Consider the following 21,569-nt stretch of genomic DNA (forward strand, 5'->3'; position numbering starts at 1 on the left):
TCCCGCGAAATGCCGGAGAGCAACAAAACCGCCCCCGCCCCCTGAACGGGAGCGGAGTTGGAAAAAAAGGCAAAAAACCACGTTTTGGTCGTTTTCCTGTAATTCCCCTTTAATCAGCCCTGGCGAAGCCGTTCCTCCTGATTCGGTGACTGAGTATAAAAATCCCAGCCGCGCATGCTGGGCAGCGCCGGCCCGGCTCCTCCTGCGCGTATGAACGGTATAAAAAGGAAAAAAAAAGAGACAACCCCCAAAAAAACAGAAAATCAGAAATATTTCTGCTTCACAGGCAAAGGCTGGGTCAGTGCGGTGGGCGACTCGGCCGGCAGCAGCTCTACGTCCTGGACAAGCCGCGGTTATCCAAATCCTTCACCTGCAAGAAAGGAAAGGCTCGGCTGCGGGAGCACCGGGATGGAATTGCACCGTGTCCCAAACCCAGGCTGGTTCCACCCCCGTACTTTGTATATTCGGACCAGCCAGTGCTCTGTGGTGTACGCCTCCTCCAGCACGTCCAGCTCAAAGTCCTTGTTCCCGATCTCAGCGTTCCTCACCCGGTCGTAGCCCGGTGGCCGCTCTGCAAGGGACAAGAGGCAACGCTGTCCCACCGCGTCCCCAAGGCCTTTGGGGCATGGCTGTGGCACTGGGGACTTACTGGCCTCGGTGTAGACCTGCCCGAAGCGGTAGTAGCACATCTTGTACATCAGGCAGTTGAGTAGCACCGGGGAGCCCTCTCGGTCAACGCGGAACTCCCCCGTGGGGGTGTAGTAGTCGTGCTCCTTGATGTGCCTGCCCGTGTCCGTGCTGCCCCCGATGCGCACCATCCACAGGAACTTGTTGATGTCTGCAAGGCGATGGGGGCCGAGGCATTGGGGGTCAGAGGCCAATGAGGCACTGGGGAGGGGGAGGGCACTGCGGGACCTTACCGTCGGAGGAATACCCGGTGAGGCCACCGAATATCACCAGCACATAGCTGACATCCAGCTCCCTCATGATCTCGTAGGCTTTCTCCTCCGTCGATGCCATTGCCTGGAGGGGACACAGCGGCTGTCGCGCCATGCGGAGCCCCTGGGGCGGGGGGCAGGCACAGGGCAAGCACCTACCTGACCGACCCGGGAGATGTGCGTGTTGTTCCAGGTGTTGTTGTCTACCAGGATGGTTCGGTTGGCCATGGCGGTGATCTGGTAGCCGTAGTCCCACCAGGACATCACCTTGGCGTCCTGCACCCAGACACCACACGTGCCATCAGTGCCTCAGCAGGTGCTGCCGCCCACCGAGGCTGACGCGCGGTTACCTCTGGCGTGTTGTGGCGCAGCCAGTAATAAGCTTCTCTGAAGTCGTCAAAGATGATCCTGCTGCCGTCCCCACCGCGGGCGGACAGCACGATGGACGGGGAAGAATACGCCTCGCTGGTCACCCAGGTCGAGTGGAAGGTGTAGGTGATGAGGAAGAAAGCCATGACCAGGATCATGCCGCTGGCAACCTTGTAGAGCAAACTGGCATCAGCACCCCAGGAAGAGGCCATCAGCCTCCGGCACTCATCCCCACCAGGACCAGTGGCCGCTTTCCTCTTCCCCCCAGTTCTCCCCGTCACGAGCTGGCCCACCACTCACTTCATTTTTGATGGGGTAAGTGGAGTCTTGCTGCTTTTTGCTCTTCTTGTCTGGTCGGCTGATATCCAAGTTCTTCATGTACGTGGACAGCACCTGGGAAACCCCGATGCCGGAAAGGATGCACATCACCGGGGCCAGCACCAGCATCAGACGCACCTACGGGCAACAGCAGGACAGTCAGCGCCTGTCGGAGAGGAAAGCTGGGCAGAAAGCAGAGGAACAGAGAAATGACGTGCAGTCCCTCATCCTGTGCCTCAAATTCAGCAGTAACAGCAGCCTTGAGAGAAACCCATGGGTGATTTTCTTAGAGGACACAGACTGGAGGACCAGAGCTGCAAGGGAGGTTCTCTGAAGTCCTCAAAGTCAGCCAACATGCAGAAATGACCTCAGTTTAACAGCCGTGGGCAATCTTTAGGATTATAATGTGGAGCCAGGAATTAACAGATGCCTCCACACACAGAAATCAACTTGTATTGAGGGCTTGGCAAGAGTCCTAATGGGCTCATAAGCAGTGGTTTGTCTTAAGTCCTGCCTGGACACCCGGAGAATTCGTTTGTGTTTTGCAAGTCAGCTATGGGAGACCAGGAAAAGCATTCACCCGCTCCTCCCAAGAGCCAGTCGCAGACCGCAGTGCTCAAAAGGCCGCGCATTAAGGCCCAAACCAGCAAGTTTTGCAATGTCAGATTCCCTCACTGCACAGAGGGGTACATCAACCAGCGTTAGGGAAGGGAGAAAAGCCTCATGAAAGTTTCAGCTGGCTCAGGGAGGAACAAACATTACCAACAAATTCAGAAAAAAAGCCAACTCCATTCAGACCATCTCATCATCCTGCTCGTGCCCTGGTCACACCCGTGACACCGGCACTCCGCAGGCAGCAGCCCTCACCATTACGGCAGAGAAGTACATGCTGGTCACACCGTACATGATGATAAAAATGCGGGCATCTGAGAGGTTACTGAAGCAGTAATAGAGGCCAACTGCAAAGAGAAAAGAGAAATAGGTGAGATTCGCCTCAGCAATCGGCTGCCTGAAACAAAACCCAGCTGGCAGGGGCAGGCAGCACACCATGACCCGCTTCTGCTCCACACAGCTTTGCACAGCGATGTAACACACCTGGGGTGTGCCTGGGGGTCTGACCACAGCAGCACGGGGCTCACCTGGGAACATGAAAACGAGGAGCTGTAGGTCAAAGTAATAGGAGGACCAGGTGGTGGGCTGGTGCTCTGAGACAGAGGCGATGATGGGAATGTTGTTCTTTGCATAGGAAGGGTCCAGCAGGGAGTAGAAACGTCCCGTCCATGGAGAGATTTTCCCTAGCAAAGAGGATAAAGTCACGATCGATCCCAGCGCAGCACAGCCAGCAATGCCTAGACATTCCCTCCTAAGGGAAGCACGCGCAAAGCTGAATGAGCAATTCTCATTTAACACCTCCATTACTCAAAACTGTTCTTTTAAAAAGGAAATAAAGTGCAATTTTATCCTTAAAAGACTTCTCCCTCATCCAACCGACACCTTGTAGCATCTCTCTTACTACAGATCAGCATTCAGCTTCTGAAGCATCAGCTCAGCGTGCCCCGTGAGTCACGGCCGGTTTCTCTGCATCTGGCACCACCCGGCGCCCAGATCTTACGGCCGCATTCTAAATGTTTCCTTCCTAATGAACAAACTGGGGCAAGTCCCATCCTCCACATTAGAGGAGAGCTTGCAGGCACTGAAACCACAGTGCAAGCAAATCATGCAAAATCACGACCAACAGGCAGCACACTCTTCAAAGTACCAAAAGGAGGCAAAGCCAGCAGTGAACCGCGCTCATCACAGCCATGAGCGGGGCCTTGCCGGGGATCTCAGCCTACCTGTCAGCATCAGCACAGCCCCGATGGTGAGGAGGACAAAGCCAACCAGGGAAATGACGCTCCTGAAGAGGATTTCAAACTGCTGCGGGTTCAGCTTGCTGCGAAGGTAGTCTACAAAGGCATGGATCTGACACAAGCCGAAGACACCGAGGGCAGCCATGTGCTCCGAGGAGAGGACAGGCTGCAGGCAGGGGAGAGCATGGTCAGACACCGTGCAGAACAACAGCTGAGTCACACCCGATACCAGTTTTTTTTTTTAATACATAAACAAATCACTTCTCAGCAAAATAACTGCTTAAGTCACAGGAAGACATCACCTTCTGCAGACAGTGAACGGCACATCTGGTGCGAGTCACTCTTATCTCAGCTTTAACCCTCAGACAGGAATTCACAAGGAAAAATAACTGAGAGCCTAACTTCATGCTTGTATCCTCTCCTCATGTTTAATTTTTTAAGCCCAAAAGACCTGGATTCCACATGCCAGGCTGGTAAAGGTGAGCCACAGGCAGTGCTTTAGACTGGTTCTCCTGAAAATGCAGACGACTGTTCAGAAAGAGCGCGCGTTTTCCCTGCTGTATTAAGATGTGTGCTGGCGTGAGCATTCCCTGCACTAAAAATGGAAACTTTTTCATGAGAGACAGCCAGTGCCAGGAAGGTTATTAGCAGCTGATGGCTTTGAAAGGCATCCAGCCTTACAACCTGCCCTAAACCAACAACAGCAGTACACCCACGTTCTTCTCACTCTGAAGAACGGCTGCATTTCAGGCAGGCACCACCAAAGGCTGGTTGCTGCTGATGTTGCTGATTGTTACTACAAACCTGTGTGACAGCGCCTAGACTTGGGAAGTCTGTCTTACCCACTTGCAAACTCCACGGCAAAGGCAAGAAGAGAAACCAGGTGCCAATTCAGAGTTCTGCTACAACCCACTGAACTACAACCATCCTTGCCTTCCAAATCCTTCTGTTCCCCACCTGAAAGCCAACAAAGGAGATCTGCATAGAGAGGATCGTTCCCAAGCAGTAGACAGTGCAGTAGGCTACGTAGATCCTGTGGGAGAAGCGTCCGGTCAGCATCAGCACAAGAACGTGCAAGGGGATCAGGTTAATCAGAAAGACGTAGCCGCCCCACGAGGAGACCTGGCAAGAGAAAAAAAAATGCAAGTTCAGGGCTGAACGCACTGCATGGCAGGGCTCAGAGCACGTCTGATTCTGCTGGGGTCACACGCAGCACGTTCATTCGGCTGTAACCCTGGGATCCGCTCTCCCCAAGGAGGACACTGGTAACGGTCACAGCTGTCAGAAGCCCAGATTTTTCAATGCTATTAATAAAACCTTGCACAAAAAACGCTGCGGCATTCAGTTTTGGTGAGTGGAAATTAACAAAGACAGCATTTGTTTCATTTTCACACCAAGTCCTGTACGGGGGTTTAGTTCCCTGAATGCACAGACACAAGAACTGCATGCCGTATGCTTTCGGTCACCGTACTGGGAGCAGTCCCCTGGAGTCAGAAATACCTCGGTGCCATGAAAAGGAACACTCACCATGTAGAAATAGGCAAGAGCACACATTGCTGCCCAATAGATGGAGCCAGTTTTTACAGCTTTGATCCACATGTAGTAAGTCAGCAGCATACAGAATATGGCAATACCTGGGTGGAAAGACATGGCAAGGTCAAAGCAAGCTGACATCTGCCCTGAAATGCCATTTAATCCCTGGGGCACACCAGAACACTCAATCACATAAAAAAAATACATCTATCTTTTTGCTGTTTCACCAGAGGGCGGAACAGCACCTTGCACAAAGAGCCAAGGAAAATGGTTTCAGTATCTGATTTCTGGATGGAAACACAGCGATGTTTGTGTTTTACTCTAGGTAACAGCTTACCTGGCCTCTTCCATCCAGACCAGCCAGCCTGTCTGGACACTGACTCCTTACGTGGTCCCTAATAGCTCAGGCAGGGGAAAGGGACCTGGATTTTCCTCTGCCCTAGGTGGCAGCAACAAGATCGCTGCCTCTGCCAGTCCCAGAATCATTGCTGGAACAAAGACAAAAGCCCGGGGGAGCTGCTGAACAGCTCTAACGCTAAGCACTCTGAGGAGGTGGCAAAACTCTTTTTGACTTGCAAACAAGGATATTTGGGGAACTGGGCGTGGAAACATCCTCCCTCTTCTCAACCGAGAACAGCCACCAGCCCAGAACAGCACCATTTGGTTCGCACCTCACAGGCCTGGCATGCTTCCTCGTCACACGCTGCAGCAGCTCTGCCAGCAGTTCCCAGCACACAACAGCCATTAAAGGTTTCCCCGCTCCGGCTGCCACCACCTCACCTTCGTTATCGTAGGATCCAGCCACAGACCGAGAGATGTATCCAGGCACAACCGCGATCATGGCAGCGGCAAGGAGTCCTGCCCCGGCATCCTGGCAAACAGAGGGAAGGAAAAGCTGTCAGCCTGTGAGGTTCTGGCTGTCTACGCACAGACGTGCCTCGAAGGAAGGCAAGCTGAGCATCGGAATGAAACTTCAGAACAGATCTTCCATTTTCCAGGAGTTGTCAGTTCTGAGCAACAGCTGGCAACGAGGCACGCAGCCCACCCCCCGGAAAGCAGAACGCCCCATGGCACACCCAGGCCTTCCCCGCACCTTGAGCTCTTTGGTGAGGTGGTAAGTCACTATGGTGGTGAAGGAGGAGAAGAGGGGTGCCAGGAACACACAGACGTTCCGGATGTCGATGGTGATGTGGAAGAAGTGCAGCACGTGGTAGATGGCCGCTGATGTGATCATCAGGCCTGTGGGACACACACGACACTGTCAGCAGAGCGCTTCTGGCTGGCTGGTGGCACCAGGGGCTGCTCGGGTGCCATTCGAGCAGGGCAGACAGAAGTTTTGGAGGGACGGAGCAGCAAGGAGCTGCTGCCTGGTGCACCTTGACAAAGGGCAACCCCAAACGGCCCTCCTCTCCCAGCTGGTGCTCTGAATGAAACCCAGATGCATTTAAGTGGAGCATGACACCGCCCAGCTGCCTCCAAACGATGGAAGCTCTGCCTCGCTGCCATCAGAGTTGCATTTTGCTGCTAGCGGGTGAGCGAAGGAGTCTGACGCGCTGCTCTCTGCACAGAGCAGCTCCAGGCACCGCTCTGCTCCACGTACCCTGAACGCTGCTCCCAAACCCACACCCTGACAGCTCTGCATGGCACGAGGTGTGTTTTAGCAGAAGCCTGCTGGCTTACCTGGATAAATAGTTCCACCAATAATCCTGCCCAAGGGGTACCATGCTCGGTCATCAAACCAGTTGTGGAATTTATAGAAGCCCTCCTCTGCCAGGAATCGGGTCGTGCGGTAGTTAAAATACCTGTAACAGCAAGAAGCTCTGAGCACCTCCGCACCCAGACACCGTGTGCTGACTGCTCACGGCGCCTCAGGTTACAATCTTAGCTCTTAACGAGCATTCAGGAAGCAGGGCAGCTTTGGCAGGCCAAACTGCATGCCCAGCAGTTAGGTTATAAGCGAAACTCCTGATCAGTTAACGTGGAGAGGAAACCGCTGCGCGTGCCGTTGGCGGTGAATGCTGCCCATGCACCTGGTGCCTCTGCAGCAAGCCACGCGTTTGGGCAGCCTTCTCTGAAGTCTATGGCTAAGAGAGCTCCGAGGGCTGGCCACACATTCTCTGCGCAGATGGAGGCTTCTTTGCCTCCAGGCAATGGCACTTTGCCACACGCCTTTGCTTTACTCATACTGAGACACCACCAGAAAGAGCAGGGCCGCAGGGGATCCTCCGTCCATCAGCGTGGGCACGATAATTTTACTCCATTTCCCCTCTGCTGCAGGGTAACAACTTTGGTCCTAGCAAATTTAAAAGTCACTTTGCAAAGGTGTCATTCTCCCTGGCTTCTGATTTAATCGGCAACAACCCTGGGACAGCAATGCAGGTGGTACTAGGAGCCCTCCCTCCAGGCTCAGGTAGAGAACATCCCCAGCCCAGCGTTAAAGCAGTGTCGGGCGATCGCCCTGACTTAGATCCGGGCTCCAGAAAGAGTCCTGGGATCTGAGAAGTCAATTTTGGGTCTGGAAAACTAAAACGTAGCTGTTTGTACTGAACAAATCCTCCATCCTCAAAGGGGAGCAAACAGACTCCAGCCAACAGCACTCAACATCCACGTGCTCCAGAAGAGAAAGACCCAGCAGGTCCCATGGAATGAGAGAGAAGACACTTACGGGTCAAACTCATGGATGACACTTTCAAATCTTAAGACAGAAAAAAGCCTCGTGGAAAAAGCTGCAAACACAGAAGAAAAGACAGAATGAATCTTCAGCATTCGCAGAGCCAGAGTCATGTTAGGTTCATCCACTTCGTCGCTGGATGAAAACTGTTTCTGTCTCAAACTGGTTGTTTTAAAGACACGGTTTTCAAAGAACAGGTACTAAAAGAATCCCAACGTTCACTGAAGTTGCACTTTGAAGACAGACGGGACCTTGATGACCTATGAGGGAGGGAGAAGCAGAGGGAGAAGCAGAGGCAGATCCACCCCAGGGTCCCAGCAGCCACCCCAGGTGCCCGGGTGCAGACTCACACAGCACTGCTGCCATCGACAGGATGAGCAGCTTCAGCAGAGTGTCTTGCTTCTCATAGGAGAGCCGGAGAAACCCCAGCTTGGTCATTGTCACATCAAAGGTAGAGAGAGGACGCGCGAACACCTGGACAAGAGCAAGGGAGGGGATCAAACAGCGAGCCAACCTGCAGCCCCAGCACACCTCCACAGGTTTCCCAAAGCCGGGCCCTGCTCCTGCCGCGGGCTGTCAGCCCCGCATCCCCTGCCACGATTCCCCGGCCTTCCTCCTCGCACCCCTCTCCCACCCCAGCACCGTCCCCGCAGCCGCAGCACGCGCAGCACCGGGCCCCTGCCCTTCCTTCCCCACGTCCTGCCCCTTCCCCTGGCGCTCAGCCCCAGCGCAGCTCCCCGAGCAGCCGCCCCTCACCTGGCGGGCTGCCCCGAAGCTCGGCGGGGGCCGTTACTTCTCCGGGACCGGGCAGTCCCTGGGGCAGAGCACGTGCTGCTTCACCTGCGTACAGAACGAAAGCCAGGCGTGAGCTCTCAGCAGCAGAAGCCGCAGCGCTCCGTTCTCCCCGGCCGAGCCGCGCGAGCCCCCCGGAGCCCGCAGGCCGCTGACGCTTTCTCGCCGGGGCTTTTCTCCCCGTTCCCGGCGCTGTCTCGCAGGCGGCTCCGAGCGGCCCCCGCCCGCCCGCACCGCGTTACCGCCGCCGGACGCGCCCGTCCCGGGGCGCTCGGCCTGCACCGGGCTTCGGCTGCTCGCTTTGACCTTCCCGGGGGGGGAAGCACCAGCGGCACCCGGCGCCGGGCGCTGCGGCAGCGGAACGGCCGCACGGTACCGGCGGTCTGGGCGAGAACCCCGGCTGGTAACCCACCGCCCTCACCCACCGGGCCGGGAACGGGTTCGCCCCCACCGCCCCGAGGGACCTGCGGCCTGCACCCCCCCCATCCCCCGCCGAAGGCCGGGAGCCCCCAGCCCCGGAACTCACCGCAGGCCCAGCGCCGCCCCCCCGTGCCCCCCCGTTCCCCCCCGTCCCCTCCCGGTGCCCGGGCCCGGCCGGCGGCCGCCCGCAGCCCCACGGGCACAAACGGCCCGGCCCGGCCCCACACACGCAGGCCCTCACCCTGGCGCCCGCCCCCCGGGCCCGGGGCCCCGCCGCCCCCGGTCGCCCCCGCCCGCGGCCCTCACCCTGGCGCTGCGCTCGGCCCCGCCGCCCCGGCCATCCGCCCCGCGCAGCGCCCCCCCTCCCGCACCCCGCAGCCCATCGTCCTGCCATTGGCTCGCCCCGACGCCACTCAAACGCCGCCGCCGCTTATTGGCCACGGGGCGGGGCGCGCGGCGGAGGGCGAAGGGCGAGCCGCGACCCGGGCGTTCCGATTGGCGGAGCGCGGGGCCGGCGGGGGCGAGCAGTGACGTGTCCGTCCCGGCTCGGGGAGCGCTGGGGCGGGGCGCGCCGGGTCACGTGGGCGGATGCGGAAGCGAGCGGCGGGCGCCACGTGGGTGCCGCCACGTGGGGGAGGCGGGGCCGGGCCCGGGGCCGATTGCACAGGCGGGGGGGGAGGGGAGGGGAGCCCCGCGTCCCGCTCGGACCGAGCGCTGCCTGCTGCCCCCCTGCACCGCGTCTCTGAGCTCTACGGCCAAACGGCTGGTACAGACCTCCAGGGATGGTGACTGCTTCCCTGGGCAGCCCATCCCCCCGCCCAACAACCCCTTCAGTAAAGAAGTTCTTCCCAATACCCAACCTAAACCTCCCTTGGCACAACTTAAGCCCATTCCCCCTCGTCCTGTCACCAGGCACGTGGGAGAACAGACCAACCCCCCACCTCGCTACAGCCTCCTTTAAGGTACCGTGGAGTGCAATAAGGTCACCCCGAGCCTCCTCTTCTCCAGGCTGAACAACCCCAGCTCCCTCAGCCGCTCCTCATAAGCCTTGTTCTCCAGGCCCCTCACCAGCTTTGTAGCCCTTCTCTGGACTCGCTCGAGCACCTCCATGTCCTTCTTGTAGCGAGGGGCCCAAAACCGAACACAGTACTCGAGGTGTGGCATCACCAGAGCCGAGTACAGGGGGACAATCACTTCCCTGGCCCTGCTGGCCACGCTGTTTCTTATGCAAGCCAGGATGCTGCTGGCCTTCTTGGCCACCTGAGCACACTGCTGGCTCATATTCAGCCGACTATCAACCATCACTCCCAGGTCCTTCTCTGCCAGGCAGCTTTCTAACCACTCATCTCCCAGCCTGTAGCTCTGTTTGGGGTTGTTGTGCCCCAGGTGCAGGACCCGGCACTTGGCCTTGTTGAACTTCATACCATTGGCCTCGGCCCATCGGTCCAGCCTCTCCAGATCCTCCTGCAGAGCCTTCCTACCCTCGAGCAGATCGACACACGCACCTAACTTGGTGTCATCTGCAAACTTACTGAGGGCGCACTCGATCCCCTCGTCCAGATCATCGATGAAGATGTTAAAGAGGCCTGGTCCCAGTACCGAGCCCTGGGGGACGCCACTCGTGACCGGCCTCCAGCTGGATGTAACCCCATTCACCAACTCTTTGGGCCCGGCCACCCAGCCGGCTTCTAACCCAACGAAGTGTACGCCAGTCCAAGCCATGAGCAGCCAATGTCTTGAGGAGAATGCTGTGGAAAACGGTGTCTGAAGTCAAATTTTCCCTGAATTCACCCCAAAAACCGTCCCTGGAGCCCGCCCATGGCAGCCACCAGCCCCACCACAAATAAGCTGCAGCCCAGCCGGATTCCTCAAGTGCCCCAGCGGAACGCGGCACACCGGGGTTTGCAAACCGTCCATCGAGGGGAAGGGAGAGATGGCACTGGGAGAACGCACACAGCACTGCCCGGGGAGGACAGTGACGCTAGAACACAAGCACAGGGAGCCCAGCTTTTCCAAACTCACAAAGGTGTTAAAAATCCAGACTTTTCCCACATTTCCCATCTGCATGCTCAGGGGGGGCACCGCACCACCACGCGTGCAGGGCTTTGGGCAGCGGGGGATGCGCAGGCACCGCGGCAGGCTGCGTCCTGCCATCCCCGGGGCCTTCCTAGCTGCTGAGGTGAAGCCCGTGCCCCGTCGCCCCGCCGGCTGCGGCTCAGTGCCCCAGAGCAGGCTTGTGTTTGGCAGGAGATGGCTGGGGGGACAGCAGCCGGTCCGCGGAGGTGCTGCTCAGGGTGGACTGAAGGTAAACGGTCTTGTGGAAGAGCCTGTTGCTGAGGAAAACCACCAGGGAGAAGAGACGGAGCTGGAAGTGGCTGAAAGGGAACGGAGCTGGTGAGCTTCTCGCCTGCCGACGGCCCAGGCTCTCCCTGGTGCTACCCCCGTGCCGAGAAGCCCCCTCCAGCCCTCGCACTGCTTGGGGCAGAGGCTGCCCTGCCTTCCTCTGGGGATAAGGGGAATTGCCCCAGCTTTTAAGTGGGTACAGGAAGCCGAGCACTGCCATTCCTTCATGCTTTCACCCACTGAGCACGGGCAGTCTCTGTTCTCCCTGCGCTGTTCCCTATTTACCATCCGTTTGTCCTGGATCTAACACCAGCACGGAGCTTCCCCAGGCCACTACTTACTAGGTTTTGCCAGGGGTCTTTGCTTCATTGGCGCTGATGATGAACAGAGGGAAGAGAATGGAAAAGAGGCAGCCACTGGAAGAAAAGAGAAAAGGCACCTCGGTTGCTTGTGGCCTCTGTGAGGACATGTCTGGGGATGAGGGTGAAGTTCTCTGATGCAGGAAAGGAGCGGAGAAGTGTATGGGCTCTGCATTGGGAGCAGCAAACTGCCCTCCTGAAGACCCACCTGATGATGTAGGACGACTGCATCGCAGTGAGAAAAGCCAGCGGTAAGCCAAATCCAAAGTAATAGGGCCAGTTTCTCTCAATGTTGGATAACCGTTGGTGCATTTCAATTCCTGGAACAAAATGCCACAGAAATCAACCCCCAGAGTTATCATGGTGGGAAAAGACCTTACTTACACTTCAGCCCTTGTAAAAAAAAATGGAGGAAAATGAAAAGAACAGCAAGCCTTTCTTTCCAGTCTACTTCAAAGGGCATGGAAATACTTCTAGCTGCTGTCCAATAGAGCAAACGAGCAGAGAGAAAACAAACCACGTAGGAGCAGCAAGACAGAGAACAGCAATAACCAGCACCAGCGACTGCAAGGCAGCTTGTCACACACAGGGCTCTTGCGGCTGCTCAGGTCCCGCTGGCAGCCCACCCAGATGCTACTCGAGCAGGGAAGCGGCCGCCCAGCAGCAAACATTTTGGCCCCGTCGGCCCTGCCAGGAGCGGGGGCAGCACTCACCTTTGTTAAACCAGCGGTACTCGAAGCAGTAGAGAGAATATAGCAGCGACATGTGCAGGAGGCTGATCAGCTGGCCAATGATATCGATGGGGAAGAGGCTCACTATCATCCCCTGAGAAAGAAAAGGGAGGTGAGCGAGGGGTGCTCAGGACCTAGGGGCGAGCAGCGTGCCTGCTGTTACCCCGGAGCACGGTGCGGGGTGGCGCAGGCAGGCGATGGGTTGCTTTCTGGTTCGTTACTCTGGTCTCACCTGGATGAGGAACAGCGCCTGCAACAAGAGGTTAAACAACATGTCAGCAATGATTTTACTGACACTGGGAAAGGGATGAGGCTTTCTGCCAGAAACTTCAAAAGCTAGATCTGCAATGTCCTGCAAGAGAGAGAAGGGGACTTCAGTGAAAAGCAGTTAAGATGACAGATGATGCTGGTGAGCTGTGGTTGCCCACTGAGAACACCCCCAAAGCCCCTTTTCAGGACGGGATTTCAGATTTTCGAAGATTCTTCGGGCCAAACCAGGAATTTTCCCCCCTTCTGTGCAGAGATGCCAAGATGGCAGATGGTCCACACAGCTGGCTCACGCCATTTCTTGGCCTGACGTGCAATGTTTTATCCGGAGCCAAAACGCCATCACCCTACCACCAGCAAAAGGGGCTGCAGGGTGCCCTGGGGATTTACTCCTGACTGATCAAGCTTTAACGAGGACGTTCCCATCACTCGCACGACACGCGGTCGATGTTCCCGTCACCTACCTGAAACCAGATGGCATTGACAACCTTACTGAGCACAAACAGGGGAAGGACCCAGAGGGCGCTGAAAATGGAGGTGAGAATGAACTCCAGCCAAGCCCAGACGTCACCGTGTAAGGAAGGGTCGCCTTTGAGAGAGAAACAGGGAGAAAAGCACATGAGGAACCTCCTCATTTCCGATCACTAACCCAGTCCATGTTCAAGCTTCCTGGCACAGCCATCTCTGCCATTGTGAAATACTCCTGCCCGTAGCACTCAAGGAAAGGAAAAAAAAAAAACACACAACATTTCTTCCTCCACCCACTTGCTTTTTATTTATTTGCAAAAATATTCTGCCTCTACTGACAACTGTGGGTACTGAGTGGCAAAACCAACGGGCTAGATCCTAACACAAGAAGGGCTCAAAGACTGTTGTCAGCCCTTCCAGTCTGTTAGCAGAATTACCCATCTGTCTGATTTTCTATGGAACAATTAAGCACAGCCTCGTTTAGCACAGCCTGTCTGTGGTTTTCAAGCCTCATCCATAATTTTTTGCAGTTGATGACAGAAGAAAAAAATCCTTGTTGTTTCAAGAAAACCAAAGCGTCCAAGCCCCCTCAAGAAGTGTCCTTCCTAGAACCCATCCCACAAGTTGGCCTTGGTAAAACTTCACCAAGATGTGAAACAACAGGGGAAGGGCTGGGCCCAACCTCAAGGCAAGCTCTGCTCTCACATCCTGCTGAACGAGGAGCGTGCCATCAGCGGGGTGTCTGGGGGGGAGAGAAGCAACCCAAGGAGACGAGCACGAGGAGCAGCTCACAGGACAAAGCCTCAGCAGTTTGGGATGAGTGTCGGGACTCCCACAGACCGCTGAGCACCCCTTAACGTACAAAGCAAAAAAGGCACTTACCAATGATCTGTGCTGTGACGGACTGAAGTACGGGTATAAATACTCGGTAGAACAAGAAGAGACTAAGCTACGGGGAGAAAGAAACAACAAGAGCTCTTGGTGAGCCTTCGCACGTTCATTCTTGTGCTCTTCTCTGCCACCCGGCGCAGTGAAACCCCAAAACTCCCAACTACGCCCACAGCAGAAACGATGCCACCACGACTCCACAGCCACATGGTCTGCCCTGCAGCTTCCTGCTCCGCACCTAAATAGCGCAGCCTCAAATGAAAGCTTCGTGTCCACGTATCACGACAGCAAAGGCTGTAACTACTGATCCAAGGGCAGACCCTCTGCCTGCTCCTCGCACGCCTTTGTACGGGCAGCGATCCATCGATACACAAGGATCTGTTTAAATACAGCCAAAGGCTGTGACTGAGCACTTTCCTTTTAACATTCCCACGCCGACTCCTCATACCCTGCCACACTAATGGAAAAATGCAGCTGGTGATTTGGTAGCTTGCAAAGTGTCTGCTCCATCAAGAATTAGCCTCTTGAAACATACTGACAGTCAGGGTAAGGTCAGGGCTGGGGAAACGACTCAAGATAACAATATTCCCTTTGGTAAAGCAGTATCCCAGGCTGCAACAGAGGAGGAGTTGAATATCCAGGAGAAAAGCAGCCTCAAAGACCCGGAAAAGCAGCTGGAGTTTAATATGCAGGTTTCCCAAGAGAGTCCACCACTTCAGCTCTGTGCTGTGCCCCTTTAAATACAGCATCGGGACCCGGGAACCTGACGGCTCCTCTCGGTTCAGCCTCTCCTACAGCCCTCCAGCCGCAGGGCAGCCAGGCACCACTGAGAGCTTACAAGCCCTGGAGCAGGGCGCTGGTTTCCACAGCATCTGAACACAGCAAGTAGCAGAAATCCCCACTTACCCAGAACACGCCTCCGTTCCAGGCACAACACTGAAATATCCGGCTCACGATCCGGGGTTCACTGGAGAGCAATAGGATAGAGAGAAGTGAGAGATGCGTAGCTCCTGGGATCTGGACAAATGGCAACTGCTTCGGCCCCTATTTTGGGCACTGACGTGGCAGACACGTGAAGAAATTCCTAAGACAGGCAACTCAGTGCCAGCAGCACACCTGATTTTATCTGAACGTGGGAATTCTGCAAGAAATCCCAGCACAGACTCGCAGCAGGTTTCAGCCAGCGTGTGAGCTGCAGTTCTACAGAGCTGCACCAGGGAGACTTTCAACCTTTAAGAATTCCCCAAATTAAATACAGTTCCTCAATTAAATGAAATAAAAGGAGCCATGCTTTTATTTGGGGTTTCTTTAACGTATCCTTGGAATGTCAAGTTAGAGGAACAGAATTTTAAGCATTTATTAAAGATCTCGAGCTTTGTTCCCCTCAAACCCTTACTGCAACACATTACAGGCTTTGGGATGCTTTTTGTTCTTGGAAGAGGCCAGCCACTTCAGCTGAGGGTGGCTTTAGCTTCTCTCTCTGCATATGACACGTCTGTGGATACACAAGAGAGAGAGCAGCTCTGTAGGCCTATAGCGGACTTTTCCAGTCAGTTTCTGCTACCAAAGGAATATTGTTACAGAGAAAAACAGCAAAACAGGACTGCTCTGTCCCCCTGAAATAAACGTTAATGCACATATGCAAAAAGGCAGGGAACTCTAGGGCCATAGGAGGGGTGAGCTAATCAGACATGGGAGACTTCTCCATCACCTTTAGACAAGGTCAAACTGCCACTGAGCTAGGCAAAACAATTTGTAAGGAAGTCCTGAAAGGCACGTTACCATCCAAACGTAACCGCACCAAATGCCAGCCCAACTGTAATCAGGCCGGTTGAGAAGCATCTCAGTGCAGCCTGGGAGGCAGACCCAAGAATAGATGCTGGTTTGCTCCCACACGGATGTAATTCTGGCATTCCCAGCCATAGTGGATGCAACTGCTCTAGATGGCTGCAGAACACAGCAAGGCTGGGAAAGTGTGGTACTTCATCTGCCCCGAGCGCATTCCATGGACGAGAGACGTGCTCTGAGCAGGCTGTCTGCTGCCTCTTCCCAACTCCAGGCACCACCAACAGCAACCATCTTTGACAGACAGCAAGAGAGGTTCAGGAAAAAGAGGAAACTCAGAGATCCACGTTCTTTTGGCTTGTACAGCTTCACCCTGCAGAGTACGTACCTGCAAACTGCCTACATCCTCCCAACCCTCCAACAACGTAAGGAGTCATCTCACCTCATAGTACGAGCTCCAAAGTTTTGTTACACAGAGTAGAAAAAAGGGCATTTCACATCATGGTTTTCACACTTAAGGTTTTGCACTCAGTACAACTGGGTTTATGAATTGGGTTTCTACTGCAAGCCATCCGCAGACGTTGGTAGCTCAGCTTCTGCTGACGCTCAGGTTGCAGGTCTCTAATGGTTCTGACACTTTCATGGAGATCTTCACAAGTGCGGGCAAAAATAATGGCTTTATTTCCTAAACCCCGCTGACCTCAACTTCCCTTTTAGCCAGACCACTGGGATATGTTGGGTAATTTGGAGAAAAAAAAGCAGAAGCCCTGCCAAATCACTACGACTTGCAGAGCTTTTGCAATTCAGTGCGCTCTTCAGAGCTCTGGGCAGTTGCTCTCTCTCCCCTCCCTCAGCAGCTGGTAGACAAAGAGGAAACAAGCAAATTATCTGATTTGTGTCATCAGGCCCCATACTCACTTCTCTTGCTTCCTCTCTTCCATGTGAAACCTCCGCTGGGCAAGCGCACTGTTTGCTCTCCTTCGCCTTTGCTCTTCCCTTTTCTGCTGGATCCGGGCATCCAGCTTGGAGATGGTGCATATGCCCCAGATGGAGTCCTTGATTCCCTGGGGGCACGAGGAAAGCATGTCAGGCTCGCCGTTCCCCAGGGGGGGCAGGAGTGGGACGTGGCTGACCAGGCCATCCAACACCTCCTGGTTACGGAAAGGGACGTAAACGCGTGCCAAAGGCATGTGCACAGCGCTGCACGTGTGCCTGCTGCTTTACCAGCTCCTCTGTCGGGGAAGGGCTGGCAGCCCAGGACAGAAAATTAACAGAGAGCTCATTACAGGACAGGGAGGGGGCTCACAGCACAAGGAAGGAAGCAAAAACACTCCCAGGACAGCAGTGCTGTGACGCATCCAGATAAAGCAATCTGGAAATAAAGCTTTCAAGAAATGCCGGCCGTGCTCACCAGCAGCAAGAGAGATAAAAGATAAACGGATCAAACTCCAGCTCAAAGCCAGCTGTTTTATGCCAGCCGCTCCTCGCAGAACTCTGGGCTTTCACTCTTGAGAAGAACGAATAAAACCTCCCAGCTTCTCCTTAGGGTCAAGGTGGATTTGCACCAGCACTGCCCTTACTCAGCCCACACTCCCAGTTGAGGCTGGGGACCCCTCAGGCAAGCAGGGAAGGGACCCGGGGGGACAGATGAGGGAGCAGCCCCCCACTTGCATCGCCTGTTGCCCTCAGGTGGGAGAAGGGTGAAGGCCAGTCGCGCTCCCCGGCGAGAGGGGAAAGCCAGCACCAAGGCTCAGACCAGCAGCTCCGTCCGTTTTCCGCAGCCCGGTGACCTAAATCACCACACGGCTTGAGGAGCAGCACTGGAAAGCCTTTTTTTTTTTTTTTGGTCTAAAGGTGTGATTTCTCATCAATCTCCTCTATTTATAACCCTGGCAAAAGCCAGAGTCGGAGCTTTCACAGCCCATTTTTTTCCTGTCTGGCACAACGCACTTCTTCCCCTGCCAGCACTTCTAAGGCCAATAAAACATAATTATAGAATACTTAGGATGTGCAAAGTCCCTGTGGCCTGACTGTACGAGCTTGATGCTTATTCCTTTACAAATAAAAGCATCTGTCTTTGTCTCAGAAACATTCTCACATCAGCCACATCCATGCAAGGCTCTAGGGAGCGTCTGAACAGATTGCCAATGCCATTTCTTTTTCTTTTAATGAGCGATTTGCCGCAGCTGGCAGGGTGACTGGTGTGACTTTTACATCTGGGTGACTTGTACTGCTGCAGCGATGGCTGAGCCCTGGGCACATCGCGGGTGGCTTGAGGTCGAGCTGCCTGGGAGGAGGCGAGTCAGCAGGGCTCCCACCCCAACAGACATCTCGGGCACCGTTCACAGCCTTGCTGCCACGCGGCAAGCAAAACAAAACAAACTGTTAGCAGAGAAGGGCCCCAAAGTCTCTGCCTCACTCCTCATTTAAAAGGCTCCTCTCGCTACCTTCGAGTGCTCCACAGGCAGCTATTTCCAGCCCCAGCAGGCATCATTGCCACCCTCAGCAAAATCTCCCATCCAAACCAAGACCACAAGGCCGTCAGGGGTCCAGCACGGCGTTACTGCCTGGCTGGCTCACCCACCGGTTCAGTCCGGAGACCGTGACCTAACAGCACAGATCCTGAAGCCAGGTACGCTGACAGGCTGCAGAACAAGCTGCTGCTCGTACCCGGTGAGGTAGGACTTAATTACACGGGATGCTCTCCCCACTGCCTACAGATGGTGCGAAAGCATCACAAAACGACACGGGTTCTTCCGCTTTACGCCGTGGCCAGGGCACCATAAGCCTTTGCTCGTTTAAATGACGAGTGTCTGAAAGCCGGTTCTGTCCCCGCATCATGTCACGAGGGTGGGAAACCCTGACACGGGGCGGGAGCGCTTGTGCGAAGCCTTACTGCCGTAAAGCATCCGCCCTGTTCACACGGCTCCAAGGGGAACTTCTGCCCCAAGGAAATCTGTCCCAGGCTCGGCTTGCCCTTTGTAACAGGCGCACAGCGGTCACCGTGGGAGGAAATTATCCTAGGAAGCACTTACTGAAGCTCAGGGAGCACGCGTCCCACAGCCTCAGCGCCACACCACCTCTACCCGGAGCAGAAAGCTCGCCTGCAGCACCTCTGCCTTACAAAATACTAACCCCGGACATTTTTCCTTATGAAATCAGGAACTGACCCATCGGCCCGTACATATTGGGTGATTTTGGGTAGGAGCCACTTGTGACATGGAAAAAAGAACGTGAGGAGAGCACACAGCACCCCAGCGCTGGGAAACGAGAGCGGTCAGCTGTACGGCGCTCACCTACGTCTGGCAATAACTCCCCAAACCCACGCTGCACTCTTTTAGGATGCTGGCACCGTCCCCAAGCTGGCATGAAATGAATCCTTCCTGGGATGTGGGACAGAGAACCGCTTCCAAGAAGCTGAGCAGCCAAAATTACATCAGGAGGTTTCTTCTGACAGCATTTTCCAGGGTATTGAAAAGATTATTGAAGACACCTTCAATTAAAATACACCTGGAGCCCCCTTTCTTTCTAATTCTGTAACGTCCCCTCGAGTACACGGGAAGGAAGGCGCTCCCCGCGGCACGCCCACCGTCCCCACAGCAAACAAGACCAGTCCCAGCGATGCGGGACCAGGAACGCAGACTTACCCTGACCAGGTCATGAAGGAAGGTTTTCACACTGTCTGCCATCTTGACTCCAGCATCACCTCTGGTTCCAAAACTATCAACTACAGGGAGAGGGGAAAAGCCGAACCCAAGCCTCTCTCATCATGGAGAGGCGGAAAACGGATGGAGTCTGCGGAGAGAGAAAACACAGGACTGTGGCAGGCACAAACAACACATCTCGGTTGACGCATCAGTCTGAGCACGGTAATTACAAGCCAAATCACACCCCAGCAATCCTCAGCAGACAGAAGTATTTGGCCACACCAGCAGGACATTTCGCCCTCTTGTCGGCATGTCGCCTGCTGTTTTCTGATTGAGAAAGCACTTGAGTTCAAAAACACAGCCAAACAGCCACACGCTGCGGCCACCGCACGAGCACCAGTGGGAGGAAACGACAGGAAGGTCGAAAACACTTCACGGAGCTGAAAGGCTCCTTCCGAAGGCTGGACAGTCGCACGACAACCCCAGCAGCTCTGCTTCACACTTCTACAGAAAGATCTACACAAAGATCAACAAGCCCAAGCTAGAGCGTGTGGCCAGGAGAGGCATCCAGCGCTGGAGTGGCGTGCAACCGTCGGAAGCAGGAAGAGAATTCCCTGCATGCAGCTCACACTCCGCGGCCTCCTGAACCAGCTCTCCGGCAGGTTAGCAGCAGCCTCACCACCACCATTTCACCCCCATCAGCTCCCCTCGGCGTGCTGCAGCACTCCAAAACCTCGGGCACGACACCTGCCCGAGCAGCGCTGTGCATGCCCAACCCCAACACCGGCTCCGGAGCACCCAGCTCCAGCCCTCAGCTGCATCCCACCGGGCAAGGCCCCTTGGGCACGCGGCGCAGAGGGGATCGGCCCTTTTAGTTTTGCAGCATCTCACATTAACGACGCGTCCCGCAGAGTCCGCGCTCCTAAGCACCAGCACCTGTCTCAGAACAACACGCCGTGCTGCGGGGTGCTGGAAGGGAAAGCTGGCACGGCCAGGCGGGGATGAAGCCCAGCAGGGAACAACGTCCCGCACGAGGAGCAAGGGCCCCGCAGCCGGTGACGGGTGCCTCTCGGTGTCGGACGTCAGGGCCTGGCAGGAAGATCCAGCAGCAGAGCAGCTTTGCTGCAGGTGGTGCGGGTTAGCTCGGCGTGGAACGAGCGGTCTCAGCAGGAACGTGTGGGCTGAGAGGACGGTTATGAAACACGCACGGCACTGCTGACTGCTCGAGGAATCAGGTAGGTTCACCGGGACAAGGGGCACGAGGATGCTTTCTGCCCCAGCGACGCGAGGCTGCTGATCCAAGGGCGACGCCACCGCAGATGCACCTCTTTTCCCTTAAATGCATCCCCTGTACAGGGCTCCTTTAGGGATTCTGTTTGGTTATTTTTAAAAGCACCCAGGCGGGCTACCGAGGAAATACTTCCTGTGCCTCGCGACGCACAACCCCGCACTCTTACACAGGCTTTCACTACAGATGTCTCTTCGGACAGGTACAAAAGCATCCTGGCTAAGCTCAACAGCGCAAGCTTGCATTTGGCGCTTCGCACCCCTGTGCCTGCTGTTCCGCAGAGCTCAGGAATTCAGGGGCTGCAACGAGAACCCGGCAGGGGAGGGCTGCTCGAGCAGCCCCAGGGGCCTCCGCTGAAGGCACAGCCCGCTCCAGCGGCTGCCTGCCGAGCACGCACCGAGCCCCTTAAAGCCCCTCCCGAACAAAGCAGGCAGCCGGGGCAAAAACCCCTCACCGCCAGCACAACCCGCCGCTGCAGGCCGCCCGCCTCGCAGCTCCCCGTTACCGACGGGAGCATCCCACACGCTCGGCCCCTCCCCAGGCCCCTGCCGCCCCCCCCCCCCACCCGCAGCCCCGGAGACCGGCCCGCGTTTGCTTTCCAGGGGCCGGGCTCGCCCCGTGAGGCGGCGGGGCCGGTACCTCAGGGCCCCTCAGCGCCCCTCAGCCCCCCCGCACTCACCGCCGGGCCGGGCCGGGCCGCGCGGCGGCGGCAGCAGGGCCCAGCTCGCGCCGCCCCGGGAGGGGAGGGGAGGGCTGCGCATGCGCCGCGGGGGAAGGGAGGGGGAGGGGGCGGCATTCGGGGCATGCGCAGTCGTCAACGCGGCTGCGCCGGGCTGAGGGGCGGGGGGGAGACGGGGTAACGGGGGTGGGTAATGGGGTAACGGGGGGATAATGGGGGGTTA

The 21,569-nt window shown here is 56.1% G+C and overlaps 2 protein-coding genes across 2 annotated transcripts; both read right to left on the minus strand.

Moving 5' to 3' along the window:
- Nucleotides 1–85: 85 nt before the first annotated feature.
- Nucleotides 86–9,351, minus strand: STT3A (STT3 oligosaccharyltransferase complex catalytic subunit A). The gene is made up of 18 exons (XM_035346027.1): nucleotides 9,198–9,351; nucleotides 8,030–8,153; nucleotides 7,674–7,734; nucleotides 6,689–6,810; nucleotides 6,102–6,247; nucleotides 5,789–5,879; nucleotides 5,003–5,109; nucleotides 4,433–4,597; nucleotides 3,461–3,641; nucleotides 2,765–2,920; nucleotides 2,493–2,584; nucleotides 1,608–1,763; nucleotides 1,289–1,477; nucleotides 1,098–1,214; nucleotides 921–1,023; nucleotides 650–838; nucleotides 456–571; nucleotides 86–370 (listed from the first exon to the last, which is right to left on the minus strand). Exons 2-18 carry the CDS (start codon nucleotides 8,115–8,117, stop codon nucleotides 332–334), a joined length of 2,118 nt encoding a protein of 705 aa, XP_035201918.1. The 5' UTR covers nucleotides 8,118–8,153; nucleotides 9,198–9,351; the 3' UTR covers nucleotides 86–331.
- Nucleotides 9,352–10,899: 1,548 nt separating this feature from the next.
- On the minus strand, nucleotides 10,900–21,407 carry EI24 (EI24 autophagy associated transmembrane protein). Its single transcript, XM_035346044.1, has 11 exons — nucleotides 21,347–21,407; nucleotides 19,380–19,527; nucleotides 16,651–16,796; nucleotides 14,854–14,914; nucleotides 13,942–14,008; nucleotides 13,056–13,180; nucleotides 12,557–12,676; nucleotides 12,307–12,418; nucleotides 11,802–11,913; nucleotides 11,576–11,650; nucleotides 10,900–11,266 (listed from the first exon to the last, which is right to left on the minus strand). Exons 2-11 carry the CDS (start codon nucleotides 19,419–19,421, stop codon nucleotides 11,107–11,109), a joined length of 1,020 nt encoding a protein of 339 aa, XP_035201935.1. The 5' UTR covers nucleotides 19,422–19,527; nucleotides 21,347–21,407; the 3' UTR covers nucleotides 10,900–11,106.
- Between the last annotated feature and the right edge of the window lie 162 nt (nucleotides 21,408–21,569).

Source organism: Oxyura jamaicensis, chromosome 24, assembly GCF_011077185.1.
Source record: "Oxyura jamaicensis isolate SHBP4307 breed ruddy duck chromosome 24, BPBGC_Ojam_1.0, whole genome shotgun sequence".
Taxonomy (NCBI): Eukaryota; Metazoa; Chordata; class Aves; order Anseriformes; family Anatidae; genus Oxyura; species Oxyura jamaicensis.